The sequence below is a fragment of the Alosa sapidissima genome, chromosome 13 (genome assembly GCF_018492685.1).
Source record: "Alosa sapidissima isolate fAloSap1 chromosome 13, fAloSap1.pri, whole genome shotgun sequence".
NCBI classification, from domain to species: Eukaryota; Metazoa; Chordata; class Actinopteri; order Clupeiformes; family Clupeidae; genus Alosa; species Alosa sapidissima.
In genome coordinates, this window is record NC_055969.1 from 13,647,393 (window position 1) to 13,668,782 (window position 21,390).

Below are 21,390 nucleotides of genomic sequence, written 5' to 3' on the forward strand. Positions count from 1 at the left end.
CCGGGATGGAGTTGCTTTGGTTACAGACTGTTAGACAGGAAGACAGCATATTTGTTTCACTCACTCTTCTCCATTCTTTCTGAGGAAAGAAGTTTTCCTTTTTTTGTCATTTGTTTTGGCTCCTTAGCCTTAAATAGCCTTAAATATTTCTTGGCATAGGCACGGAGTTCTTGAACGTCCCCTTGATGCCAAGTTTTTAATCCATATATATACCATATAATTAAACCTGTTGGCCTTGGAGCCCTTCTTAACCTGCCCACACTAATATGACACAGCAGTGTGTAATGTGGCAGAGGTGAGGTCCTGGGCTTAGTCCCCTCCAGGCATCAGCCACAATTTTGTAATTCCGCTAAACGCTGAGTCATAGTGCCCAGAGAAAAGGACACTGTCCCCTTCCTCGTCTTCTCGTGAAGGTCAAGCTATCTCTGTTTGCTACACTGCCATTGGCAGGGAATAAAACAAGCTTAAAGTAAACAAACACACCCACTCACAGAGCAGCTAAACACACACATCCACACACACACTCACAGAGCACATCATCTTTCACTCGTCTTTCAGTCTCTCAATTAATAACCTGCCATGAATCAGATACCTGATGGGAAACCGCCACCCTCATGTTTCCATTTAGATCTTAATCACACGGCTCCACAGATAACCATTGTGTAAGTGCTCAGGGCCCTCGTGCGCCTGAATGTAACGGAGTGCTCCATCAACGACACTGAAAGCGTCCCATTTCCACTTCTTTTTTGATCTGTTGAAACCCTCGGTGACCGTGAACACAGCGTGAGCAATATACTCAAACAGAAATTGTGCTTGCTTAGTACATGTGAGGGGGTGGGGGGATGAGTAAAGTTTTCTGATCTGAAAAGAAGCTATTACAGATACAGATAAGACTCCACCCTTCCAACTACTGATCAATTATTTCAATTACATGGACTACTGTATAGGGTTCTCACTCTAGTTTCCTGATAATAATGAACCTTTGTAATACTGTCACCACTTGCTTGACTTCAGCATTTGACATGACACAGACCACTACTGTTATGGTACTTCAGCTTGCTACCTTTCCTGTTTGCTTTCCCATCGTGTTGCTCTCAAGTCCATGAGCGATCGACAGGGTTTTGTCGTAAAAAACGAAGACGGACTATTCACTGATTGTGTGCTCTCTCTCTCTCTCTCTCTCTCTCTCTCTCTCGAGCCTGCGGTCACTTTTTTCATAGCCGATCCCTCCATCTGGCCCCGCTATCCCAGAATACATCTCAACTTGTACACACAGGCATCCCCCCCATGAAATTCATCATATTCTCACCCCAGTAGCTGATAGAGAATGTAAACACACTGAATCATATCAGACGCCTGGCAGCCAGCAATATTCCTGAAGGAAAAGAAGGAAGGTAATCTTGGCAGCTGCAGCGACCCGTGTGTGTTTGACGGAGCGATACGGTCACGGCGACAGCACCTGGGAGAGGCATGGGGTTGAGGCCAGGAGGCCAGGCCGGCAGCTTTAACATACAAGGCACTCTGGAGTGTGGCGCCACAGCTGGGAGCCAACCTGCAGCTTGCAGAAAGTGCATCTGCAATAGGCGGGATTGTGAGGTATTTGATTAGTCTTGTGAAAGGAGAAGCCAGATGATAGAGGCTAGATCATCAGCGAAATATCCCATACCACCGCAAATTAGGCTGACCTTACCAGAGGTTTATTTCAGTGTCTTATTTTTATTTGTCTGATAGAGGAGATCCTCTCACAAGTTCTTTTTTCAGTTATACACAGGAAAAATGTTCAATTCTTTGTGTTATTGGTTGGGGTGGACGATCAACATGCAAGTGAAATTACTGTACACTATTTAGTAAGTAATAGTAATAGTATTTGTAAAACACGTCTTTGATGAAGATAATACTTATCACTGCTGTGTTTCACTGTTTATCATATCTGTGGATAAGATCCCCACCACATATGTGTACTCAGTGTTTTATGAAGCCAAACCATTAACACCACACGTCAATAATTTCACACACCGAGAAAGAAAAACATAAGTCTCGAGCTGAAACGCAAAACCTGGGTGAACAATTAAGACCACCGCTGGCATATCGATAATCCCTGCCGTGGAGAGAGAGCGAGAGCCAGCCCTACTGCATTCAAATCACCATATTCCCAACACACAGCTTCCATATGGTTTCCTGTGGGGGCGCTGAGAGCCTTGGATTAGAGCTGAGTTTACACCCCATACACCACCCTCCCCTTGGCTAGGCTGCCAGCATTGAGGAGACGGGGGGCGGTGGAGAGGTAAGGACGTGCTCCCCTCAGCCTTATGCTTCTGAGGTGCGCGTGGATGGGGAGTGGAGCAGCGAGCAGAAGGCTGACAGCAGGGACTAACTGGCAGAATGGGTGACCAGATGACGATACGAGACACCGGGTTCTCGGATTCAGCCTCCTGCAACATTGCGTGCTCGGAATGCATGGGAAATGTCAACGGGCGCCTCTCGGAGTCAATTGGAAAGGCAACGGAGCAGTGGTTTAAATGGGGAAGAGACGCAAGTTGTCTTTCTGATGAAGCTCTGGTCTAGAGTATCAGAGGGGAGAAAAGGGCGAGCAGCCGGCTAAACAACAGAGCTGTTTTGCTGAGACATCCTCTTTTCCAGTATTTTCTCTATTATATCCTTAGTCATTTCTTTCCCATATTGTCTTCATTCTTGTTCTCTCTGACTTGAGCAATCAAGAAGAAAGCCAGATATCATTTGTCCAATACCTTCTTGTATAATGATGAATTCTTTCATCTGTTTGAACAATTGATTGAACTCATGATGTTTCATGAGTTATTGGAGAATTATTGGAGTGGCTTAGGCCACTTGTGAACAAATCAACTGTCTTTGTTGCTCACATCTTCTCCTTTAATTGCTTAAACTTTGGGGCTTGAAAATAATTGATGACCCACATGAAAATCAATCCAGCTTTGAGATAGGGAGGGAAAAAAGGCTTGTCCTCACAATGAGCTGAAAGCTGCTTTTTCCTTGTCTGCAGTCATTCTGCTCCTTACAAAAGAGGGAGGAATCGTGGGGAGGCTTTGGGTGGAAAGCAGTCAGTATGTCAAAAGAAGCATGGAGGGGTCTGCACACATTTATGTATCTGATCAGGATTATATCTGTGTGAGTGTGTGTGTGTGTGTGTGTGTGTTTGTGTGTGTGTGTGTTATATTACACCACAGAATGATCCTTGCAGTTCTTTCTGCTCCTTATTTTCTTTTTCTCTCTTTCTCTCTATTTCTCACCTAAACAGTCAGACAAGCCATTGGCTGCATGCACAACGCTGCTGCCGGGCCTGTTTCCATGGCAATGTTTAGCGCAGGTCTCCCATGCTGTGGCTGAGCCACTGTCAATGATCCCCACCACCGAGTGAAATTTTAATATTTCATCCACATCTTCAGACACTCTCTCTCTCTTTCCATCTCTCCCTCTCTCTCTCTTTCACTCACTCCGGCTGTTTGTAAAACAAGATGGGTGTGGACAGTCTCATGACTCAAAAGTCTAATTGAGAGAGAATAAGAGATGCATCACATTCATTTGTCGAAAAAAGAGGAGCTATCATGAAACACACACACAGCAGGAGAGAGCAGAGTTCACGGGATGCGATGGATCACACTCGCATGAGTCGACAGGCAGGCAGATACGCTGCGGTAACTAGCGTTGTGGCGAGGAGTTCACTTGAAGCTTTTGCTGGTATCACACAGGCCAGTTTTGCAGAGGAGAAGTAGCATTAGCGGAGGTGCTAATGAGGATAGGGAAGTGTCTCCACAATTCAATCAGTCTCCTCAACTGTGTCCACAAATTCTATTAAAGGAAAGCACTCGACTATAGAGTATATGCTGGGCATAATCAATGAGTCAGTTATTATAAGCCTGAAACACAGTGCTGGTGCTCTTTAGTTTCCATGCAAGGAATGTGCTCTTTCAATTAAACTGCATAATAATTTGATACGATCACATGCCCTAACTGCATTATTCAAATCCAAGGGTTACTCTGCATAAGCTTGGTGATGAGTAGGGGTGGGAACCACAGAGCAACTCAGGACATACCTGTCAACATTTAGCTTTCCAAAAACGGCAGATTATTTTTTTTCGGGGGGGGTCAGTGTTTAAACCGGATCTGTTTGCATATTTAATATGTTTCATACACGTGTTTCAACACTGCATTTCGGTCGTTGCTTTTACCTTACCATTACCTTACGCATGCCAGCTATGTATCCACCAGCTGCCGGCCTGCAGCCTACTTCCAAAACTGCTTGCTGTCAGATTTGGTTCCGAGGGAACAAGTTCAGTGTATCAACAACACTCAATAACAGTTTATGTGATGTGTTAATCAATTAAATTCCCAACAATTTCACAACAGTTCTGGAGTAGGCCATTCATCTAGCCCGCTTGCTTACGACGAGACTCAGGCTGCGCAGTTGGCACCCGTGTCCTTATTTGGGTTTTGGGTTGCCAGGTTTTAGCCTATGACAAAACGGATGAAATTGAAACTAAGTGATCGTGTATGTGTAGGGTGTATTTCATACACAATCTGGCAACCTGAATGCATCAATGATTTTAAAATAATGTTTGATGGCCATGCAAATTACGGGAGTTTTCCGGGAGAAATAACAAAACGGGAGGGTGCTGGGAGATGACCTTGAAATACGGGAGAAACCTGGGAAAAACGGGAGTGTTGACAGGTATGACTCAGGATAGGATACTATGACAACACACCTCCCATGATTACGATGTTATCATGATGCAGCAATAATTCTGCAATAGGCCTAATCTACGATACATCAATAATCTACAATAAGAGACAATCATCTACAAATACATCACAGTATTTGTGTAATTGAGAAGGACGAAATAGCCCTAAAAAGGTGAATAAGAGGAATGATGTATTTACTCACTGGATTTTAGAGTCAATTTCACAGAATCGGACAACTGAGATGAATCAATACACAACAGAATGTCACTTCAGTCTCAACTCCAGATATGAAGATTGACGGTAGTGCTTCCTTGAAGAAAAAAAAAACCAGAATGGTTAGGTGAATACATTTGTTTTTAACTGTCCAAAATTGTTTTTGGTGTCACGATAAAAAATAACATATCACAAGCAGACAAATCTTGATGTATCGACCTCTTACCTCACCCCTAGTGATGAATACTGTACATAGGCCTGTGACAGAACAAGGTAGGCTACTTAATCTACGCGCTGCATTAAATCAACCTTATCTGTTGTACAAAGACCGAGACAGGATTATTATGCAACAAAGAGCGACAAATCATCTTGACTATTATGTGGCACAATTTTACTTCCATACACAACAGACTGATTTGGCTGCACTATTTGAGTGTCTGTGATGATCTGCTCTATTAAACTGGCCTCAGTAATGCTAGAGTTCATCTCTCATAATGACACTTTGAACGTTTTTGGTGAAGTGGTCTGTCTCTGACTCACCTTGTCACGCGTAGCCAGAGCGGGTGAAAGTGCCCATCGAATGAATTGCCCCCCCCCCCCCCCTCCCCCGCCCCCGCCCCCACCCCCACCCCCGCCCCTGAAGTTGCTCCAGTCGTGGCCCCTGCAGCAGGTCTGCCTCTCTGGCAACACTGGCTTCTTTTCTGCCTCTTTTACCTCCGGGCTGGCCACTCAAGTGGAAACACTCCGATGATGAACCCTCTCAATCTATTTCCGGTCTCTCGGGGCAACACCTCACATCTCATAATTACCCTCACGTAAGGGGGGTCGGAATGAAATACATGACACAGAGAGGGGCTTATGGATTCACACCCACGTTTGTACTGTACCTAGGACGAATACACAATGAGGAAAAAATGTATGATCGTATCAATGTTCAGGGCGCCAACTATGCATAATTGGTCAATGCGGTGGAAGGTTGAGATGTGTATGGTGCCTCTAATTAGGCAGTCCGATCTCCATTAGATCTACAGAACATGCTGCTAGCAGTGTTGGGAGACTGGGTTATGACAGGAAGTCTTTCAGTGACCTTTAAAATGAAGCCGACAGCTTCTGACCAGAGGAGAGTGTGGAGATTTCATAATGAACTGCACTCAAGTTCAAAGGGCCCTGATAGACATCCAGTGGGATGGGGGTTGATACGTGTGTGTGTGTGTGGGGGGGGGGGGTGATATGTGCTGGGCACTTTATTCTTTTCAGTGGTGCTTCTAACGTGATCAAAAGGTGACACTGTGATTATAAGGTGACACTGTTATAGATCTCTGACCTGAAGGCCTATGATGTGTGTTGTTTAAAAAGACGGAAAGTGACCTTTCCTGTGTCAAGGGCTAATGATAGATCCATTTCCAATCAGTAAGCAAACTATGGTTTAAAAAGCAATACACAATATTTGAGCGAAAAAAAGATTTTACTCTCCGTATGACAAAAGGCACATCTAGGAGATACAAATCATAGTGTTTCTCTCTTAAAAATGATCAGAACAGAAACTGAAAATAAAGCTTGATTAGATTAGCTCAAGGCAATAACTTCAGTTACACATCTTTTCCTGAAACATGAAGTTATATTATTACGCACAAACACTGTACAATGTTTTTAGCATAATGCATTATTTTGACACTAATACAGACATCTCAAACAGTTCATGTTTTTGCATTATTCTTTTTGACAATCTGAGCTGCACCCTACATGAGATTGATGTTAGACTCAACACAGACATACACACACACACACTCACACACACACAGAGTACAGGTATAGAATTGGAATATGCTACTTTAGCAAAATAGACTAAAAAAGCATTTGGCTTCCCTCATTTTCAGAGCAACAATTATAGTTATGGAACCGTAATCATACCACAATCACTCGATAAGGGAAACTTGAAAGACTTCCAGATTCTCTGACCTTCATTTCCAAAAAGTGACGTTCACACAGAGAAAATGCATACACGCATGCTAGGCCATAACTTCCAAGTTTACAGACCAAAAGAATGAACTTGAACGTAAAACAGAAAGTAAGTGTTTAAGGCTTTTAAAGTCTGTGCACAGATTACGGATCAGGTCCAGGATCCTGGTTTGAATAAATCTCTTTCCCTTGAGCTGGGAAGAGATGGTTAATAACAGTTTTGAAATGCCACAGCATTGCTTGGAGATTCTTAATGAACACCAGGTTGTGTGCAATAAATAAAGATGACTGCATGACCGAACAGGCTACCTGAACACACTCCACGTAAGATCTCTTTTTGTGCTTGCAAGACTATAGCAGAATGTAAATCTGCTATGAGTGAATTTAACAGGCTTTCCTAGATGTATATTCTCAAGCTGCGCTACAAATGCACAAGGGGCCAACTGGCAGTGGAACTCAAGATAAGCCGACCTTTGCGGATAGGTGTGAGCAGAAAGTTGGACAGTTGTGGGGGGTGACCTTGTTTAATAAGTACTGGCCATGTCTGACTGAGGTTTAAAGTGTTGCAGACTGCAAATAGGTCAGGTTTTTTTCTGAGATGATGTCTACATATGAAATAGGCTTGTCTGGATCTATGAAATGCAGTTTTATGGTCCGTTTCCAAATGTGGGTGAATGCATATACTGAATTTCAATAGAATCACAATGCAATGGTAGTGAAACACTTGCCATCAATATGTTCTCGTACGAAATGTTTTGGATTTAGTTCACAATTAATAATTTAAAACAGCCACGTTTGTCCAGCTTGTCCCTCTGATGGTCCATTCCCCTTAACAATGAGCCAATAAAGCAATAAAAAAAACTAAACAGATCAGGAAAAGATAAACAAACCAAAGGAAAACACTAAATGTGTCTATTCCAATGGCATCTTGCTGTTAGGTTATCCAGGGACCTCTATTTTGGCAGGATTCTACAAGAAACAACATCGTCCAACTTGTCAAGAGGTACAAAAAAAAAAATCTCATGGAATGTCTCACTTTTCATCGCATCGCGAGTGATCACAAATAAAAACGAAACCTTGACACGTTAAGGTACGCTTGGCATGCCCACTGGGCACTACCCACACGGGAGGGCATTAAGGGCTCACTGGGTCCTTGGCTGTGACAGTCTGTGGGTAGCTCCTGCCCAGCCCTTCCCTCCGGCATGGCACGGGTCTTGGGTGCTGTGGGGTGCCCCGCAGGCTGGCATCACATTGTCCTGGGGGGCAGCCGCTGCTTGTACATGCCCGCCAGGGCCTTGGCGGCGCCATAGATCATCTGGCGGCGAGACATTCCTGTGAAGGCCTGGTGCCAGTCGGTCCGACTCACGTGCGGCAAGTTCCGCTCCAGAACCTCACCCACCGTCACCAGCAGGCCCGACCAGCGCAGGTTGTAGTCTGGAGGGGTGAGGGATTGGGCCTGGAGAGACAGAGACACACACACACACACACACACACACACACAGACACACACAGACACACACAGACACACACACAGACACCTTTAGGATGAGCCACATAATCCTCCTTGAATTTTGCGAGCAGGTTGAGAGCTGGAACAGGAGAGAACTGCTCTTTTCTCTCAAACTTTCAACACTCAGTTGAACTTTCACAGTCTCTTGACATTTCAACTTCAATCCCCAGTGGATAAAGAGAAATTAGGTCACACTTTATACCATAAGGACAATGCTACAGTATAACTCAACTATGATGTACAGTATTAATAATGACTAATATGTAGTTATGTACATTAACAATTAATGCATTACATTACATGTATACATTATTACAATGTAATAAGAATGATTCAGTATTCAGCAGTGGCTTAAGTTCATTTCGAACGAAAAGGAATAACACTGTTTAGAGATATGACCATCCTCAGTATACTACTGAATGCATTCTCCAGCTCAGAAATCTCACTACATCTCGCTCGATCACACCCACAAAAGACTAACACTCAACACCATGACAATGCAAAAAGTTAACACGTCTCAAAGTTCGCAAAACCTCAAGCACCATTTCTGCCTTTGAGTGCAGCGGCCTCAACCTGGCCTTGACAGTTTCAGGTGCGCTGAGATCAGCCACTTCGGCTGAGAGAAAACCTGACTTGCCTTTGACTACGGAGAAGGGTTTGATGCATCGAAAAAAGCTCATCAGCCAACCAGGAGCTACGCCTCAAACAAACGGCTCGCTCTGCCACCCTGAACTGGATCATTTCAGAGCGCGACTCTTGCTCGTTTAACATCTTCAAATTCCCCAGCTGGCGTCGGGGGCGGTACAGGTAGATGAGAGGAGATGACAGGGCTGATGTGAGGTGACGCGAGCAGTTTTTAATTGCTACAGACACGGGAAAGCTTGGCAGGCTCACTTTTAAGAAACGGAAGTCGCAAAATGGAGGGAGGGTTGGATGTGTGTGTGTGTGTATGTGTGTGTGTGTGTGTGTGTGTGTGGGGGGGGGGGACTTTAATACAAAGAAAGAGACAACATGGCACTTCAAACGCGATGATATGACTTCCAGTTACGTGGAGCGCTTCAGAGCTGTCAGTGGAGCACCTGTGAGTGACTGCCTGGCTTTGACTCAAGACTGCGCCAGTCAGCACCAATGTGTCTTTCCCCGTTTTAACGCCACCCATCTAAGCTCCAGTATTTTCTGCACCTCTAGAGCTTCTATGGTTCTCAACTGTGGTCCTACGTTCCATCTTCACTACGCGCTTCCCATAGCTCCCTACTGTGCTCACTTAAGTGAAGCAAACGCTGTTGATTAGCCAAACTCATCAGATTAAGCCAACCGAGGGGGCGTAATAAACATAATTACAACACTTCAACAATCAGGTTTGCTTAGAGCAGGGCTGTAAGGCGTTTCTCCCTGCTCTGGAGAAATAAGGAAACTACTTCAGTATGAGCTGCTGAAACTTGGCAAACGTCCTCTCTTCTGACAGATGAGGAAAACACTCACAGGGATAAAAGGTCAATCGCTCGGGGGGGCGAGGATGAGGATGATAGGACTCCTCATATCTCCACCTGTCCTGGGAAGGTCAGGCCATGTCACGTCACCTCACATCACGCCCCCAAGGTATGACTGCTGCTTCTGCTACTGTAGCTGGCTCTGTACTTCCCTCTTCAATTCCTCTCTCTCCAGCTACTGGGGATCCATTTTCTTATTTATGTATTAAATAAATAAAAAATTCTGACGGGCTGCTGCCAGATGGCGATGGTGTGTCCCTTACCTGCTGGACGTGTTCCAGGGCGACGGGGGTGGCCTGGGTGAACGTCTCGATGTGCACGCCGTTGCCCGGATCGTCCAGGATCAGACAGCCAATGTCAAACCACCTGCCGGAGGCAACAGCCAAAGTGAGCAATTATGGCCAGCGTGAATTGAGATCACGGGGGTGTAATGGATGTACTGAATTGGCAGGAGTTTGGGGGGCAATGAGAAAATGAAAAGGAGTCCTACGGTCAGAGGGAGTGGTGGTGGTGGTGGTGGGAGGGGTATCAAGAGCAATTTGATAGGAACTCCCGACTGTCAATTATGGAGATTGTCCAAATTACTGAATGTGACTTTTCTTGATATATATATATAAACCACAAATGACAGTCTCTCGACTCGGAATAACGAAGGGCGACTGTCTTTGATGGAGAGGTTTAACCGAACCTGAGGGATAGAGACAGCTCTCTGGGAGTTGTCAGCTACCACATTCCTGTACTAAAACGACCACTGGCAACGAACAACGGTCATGGTCTGCGAACACTTGCAGTTCGACTCCGTTTAGCTCCATCTGACCGAAGTGACTTATATCCTCAGCATTGGCAGCAGCGCACCCTGCTCTTTAAGGGACTTTCCTGTTCTTCCGTGTAAAAAGGGATTGGGGGGGAAATAGGGGTTTAAGAAGATTATCTCCCCCATGCTTACTTCACTGCTTTTTGCTTTTTTTTTTGTCCTGACGGCTCAGCCGGGCTCTGCTGAGTGGCTGTGTTCCGACCTCCACTCCTGTCGGGACAAACAGTCCTTGGTGACTTCTCGTAATGATCACTCACACTACTCTTGCTTCAGGCAAGGGGGGAGGGGGGTCAAATGGGGAGTAGTTTTGTCTTTAATTAATACGACTTGTTCCTTGGCAAATTCGTAGACATAGCTTTTGGCGACATATCTACAAAAGGAACACCTTGCTGAGTTATGTGAACCTTCTCGCGTCTACATCTGACTGCAGAACAACTGTTCAATTTATTTATTTTTTTGTCAATGTGCTTCTTGTGACAAGTCTTAGACTTTTAAGACTACTGCGTACATAAATCATGTCACTGTTTTGGTCCCTTACAGAAACAGAAAAGTGCTGAGAGCTGAACCCGCTGTGTAACGTAACTGTGACCTTGAACAGACCTCCAGCGACTGCGTATGTGGGCGGATGAGATGAGAGAGTAGCAGGCGGAGGGGAAGATAAAAAAGAAAAGGATGCTCTCTTGTGGATCTGGCAGGAGTGCGGAGGGGGAGCAGGGGGTCTTTTCAGCTGCGGATGAGGACTAGTGGTAAGGGAAGGGGATGGTGGACCAGGGGAGTGTGTGTGTGTGTGTGTGTGTGTGTGTGTATGTGTATGTGTGTGTATGTGTGTGTATGTATATGTATATATATATGTGTGTATGTGTGTGTGTGTGTGTGTGTGTGTGTGTAAGACCCCCTGCTACCCCTCCGTGTATGTATATATGTGTGTGTGTGTGTGTGTGTGTGTGTGTGTGTAAGACCCCCTGCTACCCCTCCGTGTATGTATATATGTGTGTGTGTGTGTGTGTGTGTGTGTGTGTGTGTGTAAGACCCCCTGCTACCCCTCCGTGTATGTATATATGTGTGTATGTGTGTGTGTGTGTGTGTGTGTTTGTCTGTGGGGGGGCAAAGGGCTCTAGGCTTACTTGTCTGGAAAGAGCTCGGCGATGAAGTTCTCCACGGAGACCACTGGCTGCTTCTCGTGAATGATGCCGGCGCGGCGGAGACTGTCAATGCGCTCCTGGGCCCCCTGTGGGGACGAGACGGCAGAACACACACTTAGACTTAGACACACACACACACTCGCTTATGCTGTAGGCCACACACCAACACACACCCCCTTGCTTACATGCTCGTTCTAATAAATCACCCCACCTCACCCCACCATACTCACACACAGCAACACACAAACGTGCACACACACACAAACTGTTCAGCTGCACTCTGAATTACAGGCTCAGTCCCTGCCCGGTCATGCTTGATCATCCTTAAGCACACTATGTTGATATTTGATTTAGTTTTTATAGTATATTTAGTATTTTAGTATCATGTAATGTTTATCTTCTACTGTTTCTATTGTACAGTGGAGTTTTCTTATATGTATATTACTTTTTCTGCTGTAAGTGCATGTTGTGTGTGATGTCTGTATGCTACAGCTACTGAGACCTTGAATTTCCCTTTGGGGATCAATAAAGTATCTATCTTTCTACATACACACACACACACACACACACCGGTGTTCCCTGTTGGTATTAGCACGCAGAATATACACACCCAGACAAACTTACTGTCACTCCTCCCTTTTTCACACACACACACACACTGTTGGTATTAGCAGACAGAATATACACACCCAGACAAACTTATTGTCACTCCTCTTTTTCACACACACACACAGTTGGTATTAGCAGACAGAATATACACACCCAGACAAACTTATTGTCACTCCTCTTTTTCACACACACACACAAAATTGAGCTACCCACAGAGTGAAGGAGATAGAGCATAACTCACGTATACTTTTAAGCGCGCGCACACACACACACACACACACACACACACACACACACACACACACACACACACACACACAGACAGGCCTATTCTTTCTCAGACTGTGTGTGCACTGTGGCCTATTCTTTCTCACACTGTGTGCGCACAGTACCCCACAGAGGAATACAAAATGCTTAACCAGAAAATTAATTTAACAGATGAAATCTTTTCATTCCCACTCAGACTGTAGGAGGTACAACTTCTTAAAGGCAAAGCCCAAAACTCATTTCCACTCAGGAAGCAAAAAATTAACCCCTAAAACTAATTTACTTGTGATTTATATCATCCTTAAATTTAATATGGAAAAAAAACAAAAAAAAACGCAAATGTATTACTAGTAAACTTCTATACATTTGCAGACCCACATGCAATACTACAAGGGTCATTATGTAAAGTTGTCATCCTATAGAATGAGTTATCACTCTCTAGCTAGTGTGTGGACGGCTATTTGTGGCCTGACTGGGTGGCTATAGTGTGTGTGTGAGTGTGTGTGTGTGTGTGTGTGTGTGTGTGTTTAAGTGAGTGGTGTTGAAGTGGTGCGTCTACTCCAAGTCTCACCTTTACTCCGGCGGCGTAGCCTACGGGCTGAGGGGCGATGTTGGATTGTCCCGCCTCGCCGGTCACCATGGCCATGCCAAACACCTCCTGGAAGGCGTCGCGCACTGCCCCCACCTTGACCTCCTTATCCGAGGTCACCACAATGTCCACGTCACCACCAGACTCTGTCGGACAGAGGATGGAGTGGAGAGAAAAAAAGAGAGAGAGAGAGAGAGAGAGAGAGAGAGAGAGAGAGAGAGAGAGAGAGAGACAAAGAGAGAGAGAAGGATGGGGGTGAGCGAGAGAGACAGGGAGGTCAAAAACACGGAAGGTCAGCACGACAAGACAGGAGGGACGGTGAGAGATGGAGAAAATGAAGTGGGGAAGTACGAGAGGCGAGAAAAGAACAAGGCGAAAAAGGAGACAGAAGTCATTAGAGAGGGAGAGGTTATAGGAAGGACAGTAAGAGAGAGAGAGAGAGAGAGAGAGAGAGAGAGGGCAATAGAAAAAAAAAGAGAGAAAGAGACAGAGAGATAGAGGGAGAGACTGAGGTTAGGGGAGGTTAGGCTGACCAAAGGAGGAGTCGATCATCAGGTATCCTCCTTTAAAAATTCTTTCCTTCACTTCTGGACATGAGGGATGGTCCAGACGTCTGCGTATGAGGCATCAATCACGGCGCCCCTCCTCAGTAAAGGGCTCCCACGTCATCACCAGAATACTGAGCCCCAGCGTCAGCACAGGGCCGTTCATCACTAACACAGTGCGTGTGTGTGTGTGTCCGCTCATAAGTGACACGACTGGAGGATGTGATGTAATCCATCATTTGGCTTAAAAGGGGTCATTTTTGCCCATTTTTCTTTTATGCATATGTGTTTTGTTATTGCTTGTTCTGGTTTACAAGAAATATTATATTTCTCATTTCCCATTGATTAAATGCACTGTGTTAGTTTACTCTACGTACTGTGTTTGTGTAAGTAAACAAATAACAAATAGAAAACAAACGATTTGCATAAATGCTCCTGAGAATACTGACTAGCTCTAGCCTGGGAATACCCATTCAAACCTTTGGCTAATTTGGGATTTGCTCTGCGTGCTAACCATGCTAGACTAGTTCAGTCTCAATAGCACATTTCCCTGCATGTATTTCCTTCATCATAGGGGATTCACCAACCGGGAATTCATAGACGGCTCTCCAAACACATTGCAAATGTAAGGTAAACAACACAGGTAAACATACTGATGTAGGGAGCCATGCCCGGATCCAGTGTGGTGATCATGGACTCCACTGAGTGCTTCGTCTTATCCAGGACCGTCTTAACCATGGGGTTTCCTGCCACTCCCTAAACACACACACAAACAATAATTCTAACACCTGGCATATCAATAAGCAGCATATTTTAGATTTAAAATGCTATTCCTGTGAACTGCTGTTAAAAAGAAGTGATATGGTATTGACATGCATTTATGCAGTACGCCACGTGATCACCATGAGATGGATGTTGAGGATTACAAATAGAGTTATCATTCTATATAGCATATAGAGATTGAATCCATATCACAACACAGATCGAAGTGAGCTCCAGGCACTGCAGCGCTGTCTCCACTGAGTATGTCAGTGATGCTTTGACTGACAGGTTGAAGGAGTGAGCGACCAACCTTGATGAAGCCCCAGATTCCGCCTCCAGGGTTGCTAATCTGGACCATGCGAGGGTCCTCTTGATCTTCGGGGAATGTGATGGGAGATGCCACCTCCAGGCCTCCAGACATGGCTGGCTGCTGCATCATGGGATTGGTGATGACCCCTGGAAGGAGGGAACAATGATGGGGGAGGAAAAAAGAAAAACAGGTTCCAATCAAAACATTACAGCCGATACACACGATACACACTTCTATAGTTCCATGAATGGGTCTTAAATCAGTTAATCACAAAGGTGATCCCACAACATTTGTGTACACACACACACACACACACACACACACACACAGTCTAAATTCCCAAACACAAGACCTTGAGCGTTCTTCGTGTATCAACTGGCCATGTGAGTGAAATTCTCACTCGCCTGGCACAGAGACTGGCAGAAAGAGCCGGTGTCTCTCTCCAGACTCAGACCCCCCTGGTGACAGACAGATTGAAGCAGGCAGTGGGCTGTTTGCAGATAGCTCAGCCACTCAGCACCACAAGAGAGCGAGTGAGCGAGCGAGCGAGCGAGAGAGAGAGAGAGAGGTAGAAAGAGAGGGAGGGAGAAGGAGACAGAGGTAGAGAGAGAGAGGAGAGAGAGGTAGAGAGAGGGAGTGAGTGAGTGAGTGAGTGTGTGTGAGAGAGAGAGTAAGAGAGAGGACAAGGTGGTTGGCCGATAATGCCCCACTCACTTCCAGCAGCTTTACAATGACTCAGACAACAGCTTTTAATCACAATCCCTGAACCTCACTCCTGCATTCCTGTTGAAGAAGCATAAACTTCTTGCACTCCTTTCCAAATTCAGTGCTGATGGGATGCTTTTGGATGCCGTAGCTTGAGTTGGCGACAACTGCAGTAGATGCTGAGGGCCATTTAACAACTGCTTAATTGAAAATGCCACTTAAATTAAAACCCCTTGTCTTCAAATGAAACCTTCAATACAGAATTCAATTTCAGCTTCATGGCCAACTGACTGCCTGCAAGCCATTTCTGCTTCTTTTAGCTTTCCAAGGAACTGCTGAATAAACCCATGGTCCAATTACATCTCACTCCCTGTATCCACCCTGCCTCTGAACACAGACTTCAGCTGCAGTCCCCTAAGAGCAACTCAGGGCCTGCAGGACAGGAGGAGTACTGTAGCAGTGTTGGAGCCTGGGGCCTTTAGATCAGGGCTGGGAGTAAACAGCTCCAGAGGGTGTAGCTCTTCCCCCTTGGTCCAGACTCAAGCAGACAGAGGTCTCCTCTGGGCCTGATTAGCTCCAGGCGTTTTCCATCATGCTGCTGACTCTGCTGCCTGGCTGGCCCTGCCTGCTCTTGTTGGTGGTGCGGTTTCCCGTACATGGATCCTAGGCTAGTCCTGGACTAAAAAGCTTCTGCCAATGAAGATTTTCATTGAGGTTTTCTTTTAGTCTAAGACTAGGCTTAATCTTTTCATATCCAGAGTCCAGAGTTCAACTAGCAGAGTGAGGTACTGGTAACACCATGGTCAAGGGTTTTATACCCACTAAGGAGATGTGTATCTGTGCTGTACAGTAAATTACTGTACTTTGTATAAAAGAGTCTATAAAAAGAATGTATGATTAAGTGAAGGTAAATGTAGAGATTCTGGTTACAGGCAAGCTTCTCCAAAACCACCTAATCCAGATGCTGTTCAAAGAGGAACAAGGAGCAGTGTACACCTTTGTTCAAGGGAATGTACTGCACTCCACGAATGGTAAGATGGCGCATTAGCAGTAAGCCAAACGTGTTCCAGACCTGCTGATGTATACATACCTGGCACTGGAGGAGCGTTGGAGAAGCTGGGCATGAGGGGTGTCTGCGGCGTCCGGCCTGCATGCCCTCTCGTGATGTCATATCCTGCGCTCATGCTGAAGCCGGCGGTGGGGGGTGGCATGGAGAGGGCTGGACCCGCCATAGGAGGGGCCGTGCCGATGGGTGGCGGAGGAACAGAGGGCGAAGAGAAAGGCACCATGGGGCTGGTGAAAGGGACGCCCACGGTAGGCGGCGGGAAGGGGGAGGCCGTGGTCAGGGGGCTGCTGAAGGGGGGGCCGAGTGAGGGCTGAATCGGGGGCAGGGGGGTGGACGCCGTCATTGCCCCCATCGGAGGCATGGGGGTGGGGGTGGAGAAGCCCTCCATGGAGAAGGTGGAGATGCCGCCGGTGGTGCTGGGAAGGGACATGGGGCTTGTCAGGCCTGTGGGCGGAGAAGCAGAGGGATTAGAGTATGAGAGAGGGGGACGAATTCAATTAATTAAACAAGCTTTTTTTTTTTTAAAAAAAAGACAAGAACATGACATCCCCGCTGCAATTATACCAGCAGGTAGGCGGATGGCTCATGGGTTGAGAGCTGCTGCACTGTTAGAATAGAAGAGCTGAGTAACATGACTCAGCAATTAGTGAATGGGCCTCTATATTCTGGAAAATCCTCTTATATGAACAGCACACACTGATATGGAGAGAATGAATGCTCAGAGACTAGAAAAAGCACACAGAGCTCAATCTCCTACATCTCATTATCTCACACCCGCTCCTGAGTCACTTCACTGGTCAACTGCACAATTACACCGCAACCACAACAACAGTTTAGCCCACAGGGAGCCACTGTTGGAAGAAAACTAGGCAGACATCGCCAGAAGGCCGCTCAACTCTCGAGTGCAACAATTCCTTTCAATTATTTTTCACTAACATTAGAGTTTTACTATGTTGCAATCGCTTTTTTCCCCCCTTTGTGGGTTGTAGGCTGTTTGGCCCCAAAGCGGTAATTATTCCCAAGAGATACACTGCGAGGTCGTAGCAAAGTCAAGTTTACTGATTAGTAGATACATCAACACATGCAGGAGTGAAAACTGGCTGTCGATAATGAGGCCTTCAGAGAATATCCTTGCTCTCACCCAGATATGAGATATCCGACCGACAAATAACTATGCAGCTCCAAGCACACACCCTGATAGATTATACCCTCTCATGGCATATTCTGGTTGCTTGTGATAACGTGACACCTCTGATTCTAGATCAGGCTTGCCTGCCTTGCCATCACACAGCGGGGATCATGCTGATTTTGGAAAACAAAATGGACCTGCTGAGTTGCAACATCCTGAACGAAACATCTTCCACACATAAACTCTTATGGGACTAAACAGTGGACCAGTGGGTGTGTGGTTTCATATTGGATGTGCTAAAGTTGCAGTCACATAATAAATTATTTATATATCACATAATAATATATCACATAATATTTGACACATTATTACAGTGCATGAAAAATTAAAGTCCTCACTACAATAATTCACTGTTAAACAATTTAACCCTTTAAACTACTGAACTTTTTAACTGTTCAGCCATTGTAACTGTCACTTGTCATCAACTATGACTCCTACCCACTGTAGCTAGTTAACATTGTTAACATTGTTAGCATAGTTAACATTTTTAACAAAACTGCTAGAAAACATTAGCTAAGTTAGTTAAGTAGCATGGTTAACATAATTAGCATTGTTAGTATAGTTCAAATTTTTAACAAAACTGCTAGAAAACATTAGCTAAGTTAGCTAAGTAGCATGGTTAGCATAGTTAGCATATCATCCATCAACAACTTTTAAACTATCTACATTCAACTTTTAAACGGTCTACTTTTAAACTATTATTAAACTATCTATCTATTAAACTAGCTGTCTATCAACAACTTAAACTATCTACATTCAACTTTTAAACGGTCTTTTAAACTATCAACTTTCATTAAGCTATGCAACCACCATGTCTACCCTAGCATCACCGTAGTAGTAACCATCTCTGTATTATCTATTTTAACTATACATGATATTGTACATCACAACTTTTGCATTTTCATGCACTGGTAATTCCTTGGAATTGCATTTCTAGTTGATATTATTATTGTAATAGTATGAGAACATATTGTTATTATCATTATTACATATACGAGTACATATTACATATCAGTCATTTTGGCAGGACTGTATAAGTCAAAAGGTGAAGCAACAGCAAGCCTTTGGGCTGCTGACACTGGATGGGCAATATTGCCAGCCAGGGTTCGAAGGTACATAAAGGGGTGTGGGGGGGTGGGATTGTTTTGTAGGGCTTTTGATGGTAGTTATTACACTCTTGTTAAGTACCTCTCACAAACAAACTGGATAACAATATGAATTATAATAATTTTCTGAGGGTTTATTCAGCTGGGGTCAAATTGACCCCAAGGATAAAGCATGTCGGTAAGATTTGAGGGTAACACAAGGGTTAACTTTGCTCTCTGTCTGGTCTTACCGATGGTCAAAGGAGGTGGACTGACTGCGGATGCCACGCTGGGGGGAGGTGGGGGGGTAGTAGGCGGTGTGGTTTCTATTCCACTCTCTTCCATCATCTTTCCTCGCTTCTGCTTTCAGGTGTAGAGAGAGAGAGAGAGAGAGAGAAGGCAAAAGAGAAGAACGGGGAGAAAAAGCAATTAATTCATGGTCGGCTAATGTAGCGCCTCTACGAGTGACAGGCACTTGGATAGATTCGGCGCTTTGTCACGTTTGCCAATTATCATAGCACTGCTCCGTTGTAATTGCCTAGGTCTGACTGCTCGACCGAGAAACGGACGTGGGGAAAAGACCTGTCCATTATCCACAACAGCCGGTGCTTCAGTTCCCAGGACCAAGCTAACGCCAGAATGCAAATATGCCGCGCATTTTAAGTCTTAGCAATCACATGTCCAGTTCAGTGTTTAATCTTGACTTTATTAAAAACAAGACTACTTTAATTATAGCAGCTCATACGCAAGGATGGATTACTGCACGGGCCTACCGGGCCCAGGCCCAGGGGCCAAAGGGGTCAGGGGGCCCTGAAGCCCAAGCTTTTGAATGGAATCATTGCCTCAATATCAATAAATCAGGATGTAGGCTATGAATCTGATTGAATTTAGTATTGGTGATCCCCAAAATGTACCAGAATACAGGAAATCACATCAAACTAATTATTTTTTTTCTGGGGGAGGACCCCCAAACCCCCCCCTCCCACACATACGACAATAAGTGGGGGGCCATTAATACATCTGGGCCCAGGGGCCCGAAAGTTCATAATCCGCCCATGCTCATACGATATCAGACAGCGGATCTACAATACTCAGAGATTTGCAGAAGATCCCTACACCACATAAAACAGCACCACAATAAATCAGCATTGGTCATCATCATCTGTGCAAGTCTAATGAGTACGCTCACCAAGATCATGAAACCTGAGAACAAATTATCCATAGAACTCCTGAAACTTGCATTAGACAAAATCCATATAGTTAAACTAAGTAGACCAACTTAGACCAAAACGTCTATCAAGGACAGTAAGAACTGTTTTAGGTGTTCGCAAAAGTATTCCCTTTAATGAAGAGTGGAACGAAAGGCTGCAGCTACAGTGTCACTCTGGCTGTCAGTCGATTGTTGCCACGTCTTCGACGATAACGTAGTCTACCACAGACACGTTTCCACCGCTAATGAAATGACACTTAAATTTCAGCAATTGACATACAGTGACTCATTATTTTGTTATCAGAGCATATCAAGTTAACACGAGTTGCATTTGAGTGAAATCGCAGAGTATATGCAAGGAAAACGCCAACACCAGTGCGATTGCTTCTGCCTCTATGAATGCAAATCAATCACTTGTTTTACAAAGTGAAGTTCACAAACGTTAAACCTGTAATTGACTGACATTGCACTGGCTTAACCTAAACAGGGTTGTCAACCGGTTTAAAAAAAGCAGATGGCAGACGGAATAGTAGCTAGCGTGCAGAGAGCTTTACAGTGTTTACATTCAGCGGACTAACCTTAGTCGTTTTATTTTATGAAGCAAAGCGAGCTAGCTAACATTAACCTCATCTGTAACATTACGGACGACTGTTTACTTGTCACAAGCCAAGTTGCTCACTGCAATGATGACACCTCTGAAAGCATCACCGCCAAACTAAAAGAAATCCACTGGCAGACTTAACACAAGGCATTTAGGCTAACTTGAGTATTTTCCATACAGCAAACATATGCCCCTGTTGCTGTCAGTAACGTTAATGTTAACAATGCTACAAGTCAAGAGTCTGCTAATTGGCTAACGTTAGCTAGCTTGGCTAGACAGCTAAGAGACTGTCCTAAAGCGGACTGTCCTTCTCCACGCCATTTGCGGACAGGAGAGGAAAGAACATGGATGTGACACCTACCTGATATCAGTTATTCAGCGATAAAAAGTAGATGGAAATCGATATGTTTATCTAGCAAACTCTTGAGTTCACAAGACCACTAACACTGTCGAAAATGGCCGCGTTGTGGTGACGTCAGAAATTGCCACGTCTCAGGATGTAATGGGTGGTGCATGTGGCTGTTGCTCCAATCCCAGTCCAGAAAAATAAAAAATATGAAGGCAATTAATCAGTTTGAGTTTATACCATACCATAACTGAGGATACTG

At 44.9% G+C, this 21,390-nt stretch overlaps 1 protein-coding gene across 3 annotated transcripts; it reads right to left on the reverse strand.

The window, feature by feature from the left end:
• Positions 1–6,375: 6,375 nt before the first annotated feature.
• On the reverse strand, positions 6,376–21,251 carry prrc1 (proline-rich coiled-coil 1). Of its 3 annotated transcripts, none has more exons than XM_042059789.1 (9): positions 21,144–21,251; positions 19,223–19,331; positions 16,722–17,141; positions 14,927–15,072; positions 14,508–14,610; positions 13,292–13,455; positions 11,827–11,930; positions 10,152–10,254; positions 6,376–8,344 (listed from the first exon to the last, which is right to left on the reverse strand). In XM_042059789.1, exons 2-9 carry the CDS (start codon positions 19,317–19,319, stop codon positions 8,135–8,137), a joined length of 1,347 nt encoding a protein of 448 aa, XP_041915723.1. In that variant the 5' UTR covers positions 19,320–19,331; positions 21,144–21,251; the 3' UTR covers positions 6,376–8,134. The 3 variants fall into 3 exon arrangements, with proteins under 3 accessions (XP_041915723.1, XP_041915724.1, XP_041915725.1); XM_042059790.1 differs by having other exon boundaries at positions 19,223–19,334; XM_042059791.1 differs by lacking the exon at positions 21,144–21,251 and adding an exon at positions 20,760–21,076.
• Positions 21,252–21,390: the final 139 nt, after the last annotated feature.